The 16691-nt window shown below is 45.3% G+C and overlaps 1 protein-coding gene across 4 annotated transcripts in view; it reads right to left on the reverse strand.

Annotated features, from left to right (window-relative positions):
- Positions 1-16691, reverse strand: part of cntrob (centrobin, centrosomal BRCA2 interacting protein) — a 92050-nt gene that overhangs the window by 20111 nt on the left and 55248 nt on the right. For 3 of the 4 annotated variants that reach the window (XM_072258428.1, XM_072258429.1, XM_072258430.1), the window contains exons 11-16: positions 12729-12862; positions 7704-7829; positions 6960-7131; positions 3985-4588; positions 1873-2060; positions 336-426 (exon numbers count right to left, since the gene is read on the reverse strand). In XM_072258428.1, coding sequence (XP_072114529.1) covers positions 336-426; positions 1873-2060; positions 3985-4588; positions 6960-7131; positions 7704-7829; positions 12729-12862 — 1315 coding nt within the window. Of the gene's footprint in view, positions 1-335; positions 427-945; positions 1054-1872; positions 2061-3984; positions 4589-6959; positions 7132-7703; positions 7830-12728; positions 12863-16691 lie in introns of those variants that run through there. The other variant, XM_072258431.1, reaches the window with a different exon arrangement.

Here is a 16691-nt window from a genome sequence, read left to right on the forward strand (position 1 = left end):
TGGGAGAGATGGTGGGTCCATGCTGGCCCCTCCCATTGTTGCTGCCTCCAACGTTTGCTTGGTGGAAGGCAAGCTGGATTGCATTTGTCTTTGGCTGCACTACCATATGATGATTGGACTACCGCAGGCTTGCACTTGCCAACTACAGTACATGACACTCAGGGATTGAAGCTATATATTTTTGTGTGAATGTGCTATATAGCACGTGCCTTGTGCTGACTATGACTGTCGACACGGTGTCATCCACCTTGGCCCCAGAGTAACGCTGTTTCATTACTGTATTGATGGGCATTTATGTATGGTTGAATCACAAGTAAACTTGAACCTGAACTTACTCTGTTGGGTTTCTGCACTATGCTGCACTATGTTGGGAGCCTCCATATCCCCACTGGTATCCACAGGATTGCCAGGTGAACGGTCCAAGAGCTTCAAGAGAGAACATTACAGTGGTAGAGGTTATAGCGCCATACACAACTCCCACATTTCTCTTTGCCTCCATCCAACCGCAGCAAAACTTGGTCAGATTTCAGCCCATCTCCACAGGGAGCCCAATCCCTTTGTTTCACCAAGTTTTCAGACCATAACAGATTTCAGTAGAGTAAGGTCATCTGGCCCATTGAGTCTGCTCCAACGTTCAGTCATGACTGATAGTTTTTTCTCAACCCCATTCTCCTGCCTTCACCCCTTAACCTTTAATCCCCTTACCAATCAATAACCTATCAATTTCTGCCTTACATACATACAAAGACTTGGCCTCCACAGCCGTCTATGGTAATAAATTCCACAGATCCATTACACACCAGCTAAAGAAATTCCTCCTCATCTCTGTTCTAAAGGAACATTCCTTTTTTCTCCTGAGACCCCGCCTTTCATTTCTTTTATCACTGACAATTTGTGGGTTAACAAACTAACCAAATGGGTTAACTAACCCAACTTAACCTTTTTCCTAGCTGATCGCTCACAGAATTGTAGCTGCACACGAGTCCATTCATTCCATCACCTCTGCTGGCTCATGGGAGGAATCCATCAATGTAATTCCCTGGAATCCTTGTTCTAAATGTTGGAGATAAGAACATCGAACAGTACAACAGTACAGGCCCTTCGGCCCACAATATACCCCAAGCTCAATCTAACCCTTCCCTCCCACAAAACCTTTCATTTTTCTTTCACCCATGTACCTTAGATTCTATTAAATCTCCCTGATATATCTGCCTCAACCACCAACCCTCACAGCACATTCTACATACACTCTGTGGAAAAAAACTGCCTCTGGCATTCCCCTATACTTTCCTCCAAACATATTAAAGTTATACCCCTTTTATTAGCTACTTTTGCTCTGGGTAAAAGTCTCTGGCTGTCAAATCTATGTACTTTATCATCTTGTACACCTCTAACAAGCCACCTTTCATCCTCCTTCTCTCCAAAGAGAAAAGCCCTAGCTTGCTCAACCTATCCCCATAAGACATGCTACTAATCCAAGCATCATTCGGGTAAATCTCCTCTGCACCCTCTCTAAAGCATCCACATCCATGTGTTGTCTAACCGGGTTTTATAGAGCCGCAACACTATGTTGCAGCTTTTGAACTCAATTCCCCTGACTAATGCAGGCCAAAACACCATATGCCTTCTTAACCGCACTTGCGCTACAACTTTGAGGAATCTATGTATGTGAACCCCAAAATTCTGTTCCTCCACACTGTTAAGAATCCTGCCATTAATCCTGTATTCAGCCTCAAGTTTGAAAATTACTCTCAAATGCCTGTTGAGAACACTGATTGACTCAGTTTCCACCACTCTGACCTATCTGAATAAGGTTCACCTCCTCTCCACCCCAAATCCCAGTATCTGTGGTTACATGCAGAGTCCACCTACCATCTGTATGTAGTACTGCAGCTCACTACTCCGTGAGCTCTGGTCCTGGAAGGACTGACCCCCTGATGAGCTGAAGCTGCTGTCCGGAACCGTCCCACCCTCGCTCAGCTGCTGGCTCTGAGTCCGTGTGCCAGCCTCGGAGTCAGTGAACGGGTGTTCAGCCAGTTCCTCCACGTGGGGTCCAGGGGCTGAGGGGAGAGCATGGGTGTACCATATCAGATCGATTGTGAGAATGTGGTAAGTGTGCACGTAGCCGATCGATCGTGCGGTGAATTAACTGGGCCTCCTCACTCTATTTTGGGCACAGGTTTTCGAGCGCACATGGTTTTTGGCTCAGTTCATTATTCCCACAATGTAAGATGCTCAGTGTGTATCATTACTAACATGACTCAGTAAAAAGGTTAAATCACAGTACTCTGTTACTGTTCATCCTCCGCGCAATACGTAACAGTGGGCTGTGCAATACTCTCAGCTAAGACCGGGAATCACTGCCGCCGATGATGGTCACCACCACTTTTTAAAAAACTCTGAAAAGCAAAGCCACAACCTCCCAACTCAGGACAAGCGCCAGTTATGGAGAGTGTAGACATGTGCACAGACTTGTGTGAGTGCAAGAGAGAGAAAGAAAAAAAAGATTAAAGAGAAAAACAAAGGTAAGAAAAAGAGCTGAAAGAGAAATGGAGGAACATAAGTCTCCTTATCAACTGATAGTCTGCACACTTCTAACTCCAAATGTTAAACTGAACCTGTAATTCTGCCTTGGTATTAAGAAATCTTCATGGAAGGTACACTAACAGTCCCACTTCAGATTATCCGGTTATTAAGGCACAGGGGAGTACAAATGTTGGAATCTGGAGTGTCACACAAAATGCTGGTGCCCCCAGCACGTACTCAGGTTGTGTTAGTCGTTAACGCAAATGACACATTTCACTGTATGTTTCCATGTACATACATGATAAATAATGCAAATTGGAATCTGAATTTGAGCATTTGACATTTCAACTCTAGGAAAAAAACTCTGTCAAAATTGTATAACTCAGCCTCAGCCTCTGATGCCACAAAGAAACCAACCCAGCTCCTTCTAGCTCATGTCCTCTGGTCCAAGCAGCATCCTTCTGCACCCTCTCCAAAACACCCACATCATCACTGCAAGGGGGTGTCCAGAACTGCACAAATTTAGGCTTTGAACCCATTTGGTTAAGGGACATGATATCTGGGGGAATCTCTCCCGGTTCTTCCCCTCTCGCAGACGTCACAGGGTCAGTGACAGAATCAGACTGGGGCTTATTATCACTGACATACAGTAATTGTGAAATTTGTTATTTCGTGGCTGTAGTACAGTTTGTCAGTTATGTGCCATGTCGTATGACGTAGGCGATCACGGTCTTTCCACGACCAGGAATACACTTGGCAAATTTTTCTACAAAAGGGGTTGCCATGCCTTCTTCTGGACTGTGTCCTTACAAGACTGGTGAGTGACCCCAGCCATTAGCAATACTCTCCAGAGATTGTAGTTGCAAAACCAGTTCTTGTGACACATACCAGCTCTCATACGACCATCCAACACAGTACAGTAAAGGACATAAAAATTACTACAAATTACAATAAATAAGTAATGTGAAAGAAGAGAAGGCAAGGCTTTGATAGGGCAACAGTCTCCCGCAGTGACACCTGGAAGCATCCACTTCCATTACCTCCCCAGAGCGGGGTTTGAACTAATGGTGGGGGAGAAGGAACAGCACAGTCTTAAAGTTCAAAGTAAATTTATTATCAAAATATATTTACATAATCATATGCTGCCTTGAGAAATATTTTCTTGCAGGCATTTATAGAAGAAATAAAGAAATACAATAGAATTTATGAGAAACTATATATAAACAAAGACTGACAAACAACCAATGTGCAAAAGAAGACAAACTATACAAATACGTTTGTACAAGTAAATAAAATAATACTGAGAACGCGAGTTAGAAAAGAGTATGAAACTCTCTCTTGAGTTGTGGTGAGTGAAGTTGTCCATGCTGGTTCAGGAGCCTGACGGTTGAAAGGTAGTAACTGCTCCTGAACCTAGTGGTGTTAGGGGAAGCGCAGGGGTACAGTGTTTCTCTTTACCTTGAATAGTCTCATCCATCTGTGGCTCGAGCGGCTGGAAGCTGTTGTGGCTGAGGAAGCTGTAGTTTAAGAGGTGGCTGAGATGCTCCACGCTGGGAGGGTTGGGCAGCAGCCGCTTCATTGGCTGCTGGTCCTGCAAGCTCACCGTCACGGATGGGTGTTCAGCCCCACAACGGTAGTCACCCTGCAGGCAGGGCTTAGTTGCTTGGTCCATGGTTGCTGTGGGAACCAGCTTAGCAATGGGCTGTAGAGGGATGGCCCGAGGAAAGGCGGCACTGGAACCACAAGCACCTGTAGTCTCAGGTGGTCCTCCACCCTCCACCTTCGCCCCTGTGGTCTGCTGGTCCTGAATCTGTACCTGGGCATGGATTTCGCTGCCCTGGACATCCCTGACCAGCTGCTCAGATTGGTGGGGCATGAGCGAGTCCACGGGGCTTTGGCTGCACAAGGAGAACTTCAGCTGGTCAGTGTCTGAAGCCGGGGGTACGGGGCAGGACAAAAGATCGGTTTCCACACACGGTCTGCCATACGGACCTCCCCAGGCAGGCAAACTCCTGTTCAGCTCTTGGTAGAAGGGCACCTGGTCACAGAGCAGTGGGGGCTGCTGCAAGGGGAGAAAGAGAACAGAGCTGACATCTGAATAATGAGGTATGGAAACAACCTACCTTAATATATCCCCACACATCAGAGACTTGCACAGCACAGAAACAGGCCCTCCATCCCAATTTGTCCTTCGGTAGAAAGAATAAAGGTGTAGACTATTTTCTAAACAGAGCGCAAATTCAGAAATTGGAGGTGCAAAGGGATTTGGGAATCCTAGTGCAGTTAACTTTGTAGTAAGGGAGCCAAATACAATGCTAGTATTCATTTCAACAATATAAAAGCATGGATGTAATGCTGAGGCACTGGTCAGGCCACATATGGAGCATTGTGAGCAGTTTTGGGCTGCACACCTACAAAAGATGTGCTGGCATTGGAAAGGGTCCAGTGGAAGTTTATGAGAATGATCCCAGGAATGAGAGGGTTAGGGCATGAAGGGCGACTGATGTCTCTGAACCTGTACTTGCTGGAGTTTAGAAAGATTGCGGGGGGGGGGGGTGCAGATCTCATTGAAATCTACCGACTTCTGAAAGACCTAGATAAAGTGGACATGGAGTGGATGTTTCCTAGAAGAGAAGGGTTTCCTTTTAGAACAGAGATGAGAAGGAATTTCTTTTGCCAGAAGGTGGTGAATCTGTGCAATTCACTGCCACAGACAGCTGTGGATGCCAAGTTATTGGGTATATTTAAAGTGCATGTTCGTAGGTTCTTGATTAGTAAGAGCATCAAATGTTACAGGGAGAAGGCAGGAAAATGAGGTGAATGAGAGGAAAAAATAAACTGGCCATGATCAAAAGGTGGAGCAGAACTGATGGACTAATCGGCCTAATTCTGCTCCTGTGTTTTACGGTCCAGACTGACTAATCTAAGCCAGTACCAATTGCGCCCACTTGACCCATATCCCTTTACTCTAGGGGTTCCCAACCTTGGAAATTTCAATACCATTAAGCAAGGTGGGAACCCCTGCTTTAAATCTTGCCTATCACGTACCTCCCCAAATGTCTTTAAATATTGCTTATGTACCTCCCTTAACCACCTCGTCTGGCAGCTTTAGAATCATAGAAAAGTACGGCACTTAAACAGACCCTTTGGCCCATCTGCCCACTCCCATCAACCTACACCGGGACCACAGCCCTCCATACTACTACCATCCATGTACCAAACCAAACTTCTCCTCAATGTTGAAATCGAGCTCACATGCAGCTCATTTCACACTCTCATGACCCTCTGAGTGGAGAAGTTTTCCCTCATGTTCCCCTTAAACTTTTCACCTTCCACCCTTAACCCATGAACTCTACAGTGGAAAAAGTCTGCTTGCATTTACCCTATCTATATCCTTCATAATTTTTAATACCTCTATCAAATCTCCATTTAATCTTCTATGTTCCAAAGAATAAAGTCCTAACCCAGTCAATCTTTCCTTATAACTCAGGTCCTCTGGACCCAGCAACGTTCTTGTAAATTTTCTCTGTACTTTTTCAACCTTATTTACATATTTCCTGTGGGTAGGTGACCAAAACTGCATACAATACTCCAAATTAGGCAGATGAGATTTAATTTTAGTTCTGCATTGTGTTTGGCACAGACATTGTGTGTTGAAGGCCCTAATCTGGTGCATACTCCACGAAGTACCTCAGTCCCTCTTCACCAGAGGTTCCCAACCTGGGGTTCATGGACCCCTCGGTTAATGGTAGGGTCCATGGCATGAAAAAGGTTGGGTACCCCTGATATTCACTAACACTCATTCTAGGGATCAGCTTCACATTCTCAAAGCTCTTTGCCTGAAGAAGACCCTTCCAAATTCCTCACTAGAGCACATTGTAACGTTCCCATATTAGGGTTACCCAGTACGACAATTGTGCTGTGCCCTAGTGATTCACATGAGATTAAGTTCAAGTTTATTGTCACCTGACTGTACACTTACACAACCAAACAAAACAACATTCCATCAGACCCACAAAACAAACATCACACACAGCACATACACCAAAATATTACAAGTAAGTTAATAAAACATAATTCAAAATGCTCCTAGCGACGAGGCCTTGGTGGTGGCCTGGTTTTATTCATTAGTCTCACAACCTGAGGGAAGAATCTGTTACCAAGTCTGGCAGTCCTAGTCCTGATGCTCCTGAACCTCCTTCCTGACGGTGGTGGGTGAAAGAGATGGCGGTTTCTGCTCCATCGTTCAGGCCCCCAATGTCCTTCACATGAGAATCCTCACACTCGCCTCACCACCTTGAGTCCGTGCCCTGAATGCTTCATGATGCTGCAGCTCAGGAAGACTACGAAAACCTTTGCTAAATGGGGACTCTGTGGACAATCTGAAAGCTCTCGCCACCTGCGCCCACCCCCCACCCCCACAAGTCACCCACCTGCAGCCGCTGGGGGCCATGTGGGATGTTTTCGGACATCAGCACCTTCAGTGCTTCATTCCAGTGGGACTGCATCATGGCCTGCAGTTTAGACACCATCTCACTTCGCTGGACCTCCAGCTTCCTCTTCGCTGCGAGCAGTCGCCCAGTCTCCTCCTGCCCCTTCACCAACCTGTATGAGCAAGCAAGAGTGAGGAAATAAGAGAGTGAGTGAGATGGGAAGAGTGGGGGATTGGGGAGGCTGGGGGCCGGAGGAGAGAGAGGCTGGCAAGGGGAGGGGAGAATTGGGAGAGAGGGAGAGACAGAGATGCAGAGAGAGTGAGACAGTGAGAAAGAGATAGAGTTAGAGAGAAAGGGAGATATACAGAGAGAAAGGGGAGTGGAGAGAGACAGGGGGCGACAGATGATTATGCTTTAACAACACCATAATGAACAGGAAAATCCACAGGGGTGCCGGACCATAATAGATAAATTACAGAATTGAATCCCAGGACCAGGACCAATGACAGAAGTGGAAGCTAAACTTGAGCAATTAATCAATAATTAGATTATAATGAAGGAAAACCACCATCCTTACACAGTCTGGACATAGATCTATGACCACTCTTTGAAGCAATGTTGCAATGGTGGATGGGGAATCAGTTGCGCCACCAAGGACAGCATCAATGCACAACTAAAATTGATTTCCTCCCGTGATATGTAGAGTGGCCCAAAAGCAGAATCCAGGCATAAGATCTCCCCTACCTTAGCTCATATCCCTCAATCACATGCCGATGTTTCTCCTCGCGCTCCTGCAGCTCCAGTTTGAACTCAGCCAGCTGCTTGCCCATCTCGTGCTCATGCTGCGTCGTCAGCTCCATGATCTGCTTCCTACTCAGGAGACAATGAACTGTGACAAGTCTGCAGCAACTACAGTGGTTTGGCCACTGTTCACCTTTGAATTAGCAGTCATTTGTATGTTGTTAAGTGGGGTTAGTCAGGGTTCACAGAAAATATATGAATCGGAAGGAAATGATTCAGTCTATTGCGTCCAGTGGAATTGAGCTACAAGACTAATCCTCTTTTCCTGCCAGATTCATAGCCTTGCAGGTTCTTCCAAGCACGTATTCAAAGTTCAAAGTAAATTTATTATCAAAGTCTGGATATTTCACCATATACTAACCTGAGATTAATTTTCTTGCAAACATTTACAAGAAAATAAATACAATTTATGAAAAACTATATCTACTGACAAACAACCAATGTACAAAAGAAGACAAATCGTGCCAATAATTATCATCTTGTGCCATGTCTTATGATGGGCTGATCATGGTCTCTATCCATGATCATGACTGCTCTTGGCAATTTCTTCTACAGAAGTGTCTTGCCATTGTCTTGTTGGGGGCAGTGTCTTTACAAGATGGGTGACCCAGTCATTATCAATACTCTTCAGAGATTGTCTGCCTGGTGTCAGTGGCTGCATAACCAGGACTACTGATACGCACCAGCTGCTCAAGGGTGACCTGCAAGCTAGTGGAGGGAAGGAGCACCTTACACCTTCTTTGGTACAAATGTATCTCCACTACGCCATCCAGTGAAAATAATTTTGAAAAATTATACTAAGAACATGAGTTGTTGAGTCCTTGAAAGTGAGTCAGAGTGTGGAACACACACAAAATGCTGGAGGAACTCAGCTGGCCAGGCAGCATCTATGGAAAAAGCGCAGTCAATGTTCTGGTCCGAAACCCTTTGACAGGACTGGAGAAAAAAAGCTGAGTAGTAGATTTGAAAGGTGGGGGGAGGGGTGAAACTTGGAGGGATGAAACAAAGAGCTAGGAAGTTGATTGGTGAAAGAGACAGAAGGGCATGGAGGAAAGAAAAAAAGGGGAGAGGGAGGAGCACCAGAGGGAGGTGATGGGCGGGAGAGGAAATAAAGTGAGGGAGAGAAGAAATGGTGAAGAGGAGGGGGCGGCATTACTGGAAGTTTGAGAAATCAATATTCATGCCATCAGGTTGGAGACGACACAAACGGAATATAAGGTGTTGTCCCTCCAACCTAGGTGTGGCCTCATCACGACAGTGGAGGAGGCCATGGATGGACATATCGGGATGGGAATGGGAAGTGGAATTAAAATGGGCGGTGGCCATTGGGAGATCCCACTTCTTCTGGCAGGTGGAGCATAGATGCTTGGCGAAGCTGTCTCCCAATCTACATTGGGTCTCACCGATATACAGGAGGCCACACTGGGAGCACCAAACACAGTATATGACCCCAAAAGACTCACAGGTGAAGTGCACCTCACCTGGAAAGCCTGTTTATGGCCCTGAATGGTAGTGAGGGAGGAGGTGTAGGGGCAGGGGTAGAATTTGTTCCACTTGCAAGGGTAAGTGCCAGGATGGAAATAAAATTTACTGCAACCCTACCCCACCTTTCAAATCTACTCTTCAGTTTTTCTCTCCAGTATTGCGAAGGGTTTCGGCCCAAAATGTCGACTGTGTTTTTTTTTCCATAGATGCTGCCCGGCCTGCTGAGTTCCTCCAGCATTTTGTGTGTGTTGCTGAGATTTCCAGCATCTGCAGATTTTCTCTTGTTTCTGAGGGCTGTGGAATCAGTTCAGAGTTGAAGTCAGTGAAGTTATCCACACCAGTTCAAGAGTCTGATGTTTATAGAGTAATAACTGTTCTTGAACCTGGTGGCCCAGGACCCAAGGCTCCTGTACCTTCTGCCTGATGGTTATTGTGCAAAGGGAGCATGGGCTGGGTGATGGGGGTCCTTGATGCTGCTTTCCTGTGGCAGTGCTCCATCTGATCCACTGCTTTTAATAGACTTTACTGTTACTAAGCATTGGAGTGTCCGTACTAGGCCGTGATGCAACCAGTCAGGATACTCTCCATTGTGCATCTATGGAAGTTTGTCAAAGATTTGGATGCAATACTGTATCTACACAAACTTGCAGTAAAGTAGAGGCACTGTCATACACCTTTGTGATGGCACAACAGTGATTACTTGAAAATATTTAATAGTTTTTACCTCTTCCACCTTTCAGGCATAAACTTCCAGACTCAACTCTCACCAGTGTCTGAATGAATGGATAGGGTGGTGAAGAAGGCACATGGCACTCAGAGCGTGTGTGGAAGTCAGGGCGAAGCAAGGGTTAAGATAGCTTACTGATAATGTTCAGTCAACCCAGGCAAGAGAGGTCTTTGAAGAACATAGATCCCGCTCTGGACAGCATGCTCAGAGACGTTTACAAGGTAAACGAAGGATTCTAAGGCGACATTTACTAATGGTCAGTTCATTTGGATATGTCATTGGCCTTTAATATGTACAGTCTATTGGCTATTAATACTTGTATTATCATAGTGTGATTGGTGATTGATTATGCAAATAAGGAATTTGAACATACACAAGGTACTGATTGGTCAATATTTGTTTCAACTAGTCATTTCATTGTTCAGACTTTAGAACAATTTGGAGAGAGGGGCCATGCTGCTCTGTATGTCAGAGTCCAGTTAATCGTGACAACAACCAGAAGATAAAAGGATATACTCTTGCAAACACTGGTTAGGTCAAACATGAACCATTGTGTGCAGTTCTGGTGGCCACGGTACAGGAAGGATGGGATGTGTGCAGAGGGTGCAGAGGAGATTCATTGAGATGGGAAGTAAATGAAGAGTTTGAACTTGTTTTCCCTGGTGAGGGCATAACCCAATAGAGGTCTAGAAGATTAAGATAGGTATAGATGGGGTCAATATCATCTTGTGCTGTGTCTTATGACATGGGCAATGATGGCCTCATGAACATAATTGTTCTTGGCAAAAGATTTGTCATTGCCTTCTTCTTGGACAGTGTCTTTACAAGACAGGTGACCCCAGCCATTATCAATACTCTTTAGAGATTGTTTGCCTGTTGTCAGTGGTCACTTAACCAAGACAAAAGGTTGGGAACCCCTGATTTACCGGTTGTTAGTTGGAGCCTGTGCTCCATCACCCTGAGGTTCTCATTATCTAGAGACAGCTTCAGCTGCTCCCACAATACAAGGCCTGGATATCCCAGCTCTGGAATGACCCGACCACTGACAGAGCTGAAGAGTGACTGCTGAACTTCTCCATGGCTCAAACTTGCTGCTGCTCCTTGCTTATTCCTTCCGCCCTGCCACACAAATTCCCTTTATTTTCTAACCTCTGCCAATTAAAACAGAGCGTTACCTATAACATTGCCTAATTTGTCCAAAATCTGTCTACTCTTCTCAGCAGCCCGCACCTCCAACCAGCCCACATCTTGCTGACATAATCAAAGGCCCTGCTCACCCCATTCTCTCTTCTCCTCACTCCCATGATGCAGAAGACACAAAATCCTGAAAGCACATACCACCAGGCTCATGGACAGCTTCCGTTATAGGGCAATTAAATGGTTTTCTAGTACGATAACTGTCACGTGGGGAGGGGGGGTGGTTTGGCTTATTTGTAGGTTGAGAGCTGTTTCCACCATGTCAGCCATTGATTGGCCCATTTGGAATTTGTAGCAGCTCCTTTCCATTGGTTGCCTTGTGTGCCACAGCACTGGTGTCTGGCTTCAAACATTCTGGGTTTAAGAATAGCACATACGGGAGGCTTACTCTCTTTTCCTTTGTCCACAGAGCATGCTTCACAGAACCATTGGGAAGGTATGCTCCAGACTTAAAAGGCTCACATTAAGTGTCTGTCTGTTGACTATTTAGTTTTGTAGTTTGTGTAACTTGGGGGAACTTAAATATTTGTTTGAATTTTTACCGTTTGTAAGTAAATGACAAATATATTTATTTGCAGTCAGTGATTTCTGTCTCAGTCACCAAAACCATGGACCTGCTTCCACTATACAATAAAATGGACTCTTCACTTCACAATATACCTCGTTAGGATCTTGCACTTTATTGTCCACCTGCACTGCACTTTCTCTGTAGCTGTTACACTTTATTCTGCATTGTTATTGTTTTAACTCACTCTGGCTCAATGCACTGTGTAACAATTTGATCTGTATGAACAGTATGCAAGACAAGCCTTTCACTGTATCTCAGCACACGCGACAATAATAAACCAATTCCAGTTTAATCCAAGGCTAAACTACACAGGGCTATAGATGATTACGTCTGATAGAAGAGAAAGACAGAGCTTGGAACTAAGTGAAGGAGGTGGGGAGGGCAGAGGGAACCAGTGGGGAGGGGTGGGTAAACACAGTGAAAGGGGTGTGGGGGGGATGGGCAGGTGTAGCAATAATAAATCAAATCCAATTCTGATGGAAGCTCATTAAAAAATTAACTCTTGTTTTTCTCTGTTAATCTGTTTCATCAGGTTCAGGAAAGTTATTACCCTACAACCATCAGGCTCCTGCATGGATAACTTCACTCATCTCAACTCTCAACTGATTTCACAACCTACAGACTCACTTTCATGTTCTCAATATTATGTTTTTACTTTTATATTTATTATTTGCATGATTTGCCCTCATATTTAGTCAGTCTTTGTTGTTTATAGTTTTTCATAAATTATACTGTATTTCTTTGTTCTACTGTGAATGCCTGCAAGAAGATAACCCTCAAGGTAGTATATGGTGACATATTCATACTTGGATGATAAATTTACTTTAAACTCTCCGCCACGGCTACCTATTAACATTTTCCTCATGTACTGTATATAATCCTCCATGCTGGGGCCTTAAGGCACGCTCTTATTAAACTCTCAGGAGCCTCCCACCGAGAAGGGCAAGAGTGAAGAGTGGTAGGTGAAGAAGGGGAAGAGGTAGGTGCTTACCTGTGCTGATTCCGGATGGCAGCCATCTGCTGAGCGCTGTCTTCACGTACGGCTGTCAGTCGCTCAGCCACCTGCTGCTCCAGGGCCACCTTAAACTCTGTCTCACTCTTGACTCTCTGTGACTCGAAGCGAGCCTGTGGGTGGACGAATCATTATTTAATGTAACGGGCCAGAAGAGCTGGGCCATCTGGTCCTTGGAACTGGGCCCCACTTTGCAACAAGGTGGGTTGCATGTTTGCATAACACTGTGACCCAGGTTTAATTCCACCTCTGTCTGTAAGGAGTCTGTATGTTCACCCTCATGACTGTGTATATTGCCCCACTTTCCAAAGATACACGGGTTAATTAGTCACATAGGTGTAATTGGGCTGAAAGGGCACATTACCATGCTGTATCCCTCAGTAATTTATTTTTAAAAATAGCATGCCTGACCCTGTGCCTCAAGTCCCCTCTCCTGTTAGGTCCCTTTATGGCCCAAAAATCATTCAGGGCCCTCGAGGACAAAGAACTTCAAACTCACCATCTCCGTCCTGAGGCCAAGCCCTTGTGCTGAGACTGCCCCTCTGTTCCAGGCTCTCTAACCACTAGGGAGCGAAACCACTGCATCGTAAGTAGTCAATTTGAAAAGTGGCATCATCCCCTCTCCCTCTGGGAAGGCAGACCTCATCCTGAGGGGCAGTGTCTCAGCACAAGAGCTTGGCCTCAGGACAGAGATGCACGTCAGTCACTTCCAGTATGTTGGGCATTGGGAAATGGGGGAAGGGACATGGTGACTGAGAAACAATAAACCTGCCTTGATGTCAGTGTATGGATGATTCAACAAACTGAAATACTGGATGAGAAGATCATCTCATGATTAGCAACTACAGAGTCTGGTTTAAATACACCAAAGTTTACAAACAATGGAAATAACTCTTGGAATGGGTGGCTTGTCTAATGCGTAAAGAGTGGAGGGGCTTTCAACTTGCGGTCTTTGGGAGACAACTGAACCATACAAGACCCTGGGGTTTGCACACAAAAATGCTGGACGAACTCAGCAGGTCAGGCAGCATCTATGGAGGGGAATAAACAGTCGATGTTTCAGGCCAAGACCCTTTTTCAGGACCAGACCCTGAGAACCCTGAGTCTTCATCAAGAACCAGCAGGTGGATAAGGAGAATATGTTTCCTCTTGGAGGAATCACTATATAAAAATAAGGGGTCACCCATTTAAGAAACATAGAACATAGAATAGTACAGCACATTACAGGCCCTTCGGCCCACAACATTGTGCCGACCCTCAAACCCTGCCTCCCATATAACCCTCCACCTTAAATTCCTCCATATAAGAAAGATGAGGTGAATCCTCTCTCCCTGAGGAGCAACATTTTGCAACTCAAAGGGTGCTGTGTATATGGAATGAACTGCCAGTGGAAGTGGTTGGAGCAGGTTCAGTAGTGTAATTTACCAGTCACTTGGGTAAATACATGGAGGGATGTGGGCTGAATGCAGGAAATTGGAACTTATGGACAACACAGTCAGCACAGGTTGGTTGGGCCGAAGGGCCTGTTGTGTGCTGTCTTGCCGTATGACTCTTGGAGCATTGTGAACCTTATTAAAACTTCCTCAAAGGGCAATGGATACAGAGTTGTTGAATATTTTAAACAAAGATCTAGGTAGATTCTGAATAACTCCGTGAAGGTGAAAGGTTACCAGGGGAAGCAGAACTGAGGTTACAGTCAGATGAAGAGGAATTTCTTTAGCCAGAGGGTGGTGAGTCTGTGGAATTCATTGCCACAGATGGCTGGTTGAGGCCAAGTCAGTGGGTATATTTAATGTGGAGGTTGATAGGTTCCTGATTACTAAAGATGTCAAAGGTTACAGGGAGAACCCATGATCAAATAGTGAAGCAGACTCAATGGGCCGAAGTCCTAATTTTGCTCCCATGGCTTATGATCTTTTCCGCCACGGTCCATATGGGTGGCAGAACAGTTTTGAGGGGCCGAGTGGCCTACTCATACCTGCTTGTTTGTTTTCATCAGAGATTATCTCATTGGGATGCACTAGGCTCTGAAAGGGGCAGAATGGTTATTCTTGGTGCAGTCTCTCAAGTAACAGAATCAGAACAATTGACATGACAGCAATTTCTTCACCCATAGTGCCATGGATCTTTGGAATTCTACATCCTGGTGAACTGTGGTTGAGGGCATTCAAAGCCAAAACTGAAAGACTTCTGCATGTCAGTGATACAGGGATTAAACTGGAGAGTGATATTTATTTAGAGACACAGACCATTCTGTCCTATTACACCCATGTGATTAATTAACCTACTAACCCATACTACTAACTGGAGCACCTGGAAGAAACCCCAACGGTCACAGGGAGAATGTACAAACTCCTTACGGACAGCGGGAATTGAACCCAGGTCGCCAGTGCTGTAATATCGTCACACTACCACACTACTCCCAGCTGTTGTGGGCAGTCTTTGTAAAGAGTCTAGGGGCCGTGTGGTCTGTGGTTTATTAAAGTGACCATCCACGTTATCTATGCCCTCATGATTTTATATACTAAGCAGTTTACCCTCATCCTTCCAAAAAACCACAACTTTTCCAGTCTCACCTTGTAATACAAGACATCCCGGCTCTAGTTTATTTGGATTAAGAGTCATGAAGCTCTACAGCACAGAAACAGGCCCCATCAGCCCAACTCACCCAGGCCAATTAAGTCATCCACCTGAGCTAGGGCCATTTGAGTATGGCCCATGTCCCTCGAAACCTTTCCTATGTAGATACCTGAGCAAATGTCTTTGAAACATTGTACCTATGTCTGCCACTTCCTCTGACATTGTTGCACTTGGCTGTCACCCTCTGTGTGTAAAAAGGTGTTCTCATGAAATTTCTCAGCATCCCCTTAAACCTATTCCCTCTGGTTCTAACCTTAACCACTTTAGGAAAAACTGTGACAAGAAAATACTTCCCCCTCCCCTCTTCTTCTATTCCCCACTCAGGCCTCTTACCTCTTCCCACCTGCCTATAATCTCCCCCTAGGTTCCTTCCTTCCTTATGATCCACTCTCCTCTCCTATTAGATTCCTTTCTCTCCCAACCTTGACCTTTCCTTTCCACCTGGCTTCACCTATCACCTTCCCTTCCACCTCACCTTTTCATTCTGGTATCTTCACCTTTCCTTTCCAGTGCTGAAGAAGGGCCTCAGCCCAAAATGTTGACTGTTTGTTCCTTTCCATAGATGCTACTTGTCCTGCTGAGTTCCTCCAGCATTTTGTGTGTATACCACCTTATCTATGCCCATCATGGTTTTATACAGCTCTAAGGTCACCCCTCAGCTTCCTATACATCAAAGAAAAAAGCCCCACCTTACCCAGTCTCTCCTTTTAACGAGCCCTCCCAACCTGGTAACATCTTTGTGAATCTTTTTCTTCCAATCACTGGGAAACCGAAACTGCACACAATACTCCAAGTACAGTCTCCCCAGCATCTTGCACAGTTCCAACATGACATCCCAACTCTTGTGCTCAATGAACAATGAAGGCAGCTTAAATAGAGATGGATAAAGGTGCAGTTTTATTGTTTAAAAAGGCCCTTGATATTTCCTCACCAGCGGAGAGATGCACATAGCCACACATTCTGCTGGTTTGTGCACAATCCTTTGGAACCTGATGGCCCCTCAGAACTGGAACTGCTCACTTAGAATATTGCAAGCAGTTTTGGGCCTGTCATCCAAGAAAGGATGTGGTGACATTGGAGAGGGTTTAAAGGAGGTTCACAAAAATGATTCCAGGATTGAAAGGCTAATCTATGAGGGCATTTGATGGCTCTGGACCTGTTCTCACTGGAATTGAGAAGAATAAGGGGGGATCTTATTGAGGCTGATCAAATATTGAAAGGCTTCAATAGAGTGGATGCGGAGAGGATGTCTCCTATAGTGGGAGAGGCTAGGATCAGAGGACACAGCCTTAGACTAAAGGG

The sequence above is a fragment of the Mobula birostris genome, chromosome 5, assembly GCF_030028105.1.
Source record: "Mobula birostris isolate sMobBir1 chromosome 5, sMobBir1.hap1, whole genome shotgun sequence".
Classification (NCBI taxonomy): domain Eukaryota; kingdom Metazoa; phylum Chordata; class Chondrichthyes; order Myliobatiformes; family Myliobatidae; genus Mobula; species Mobula birostris.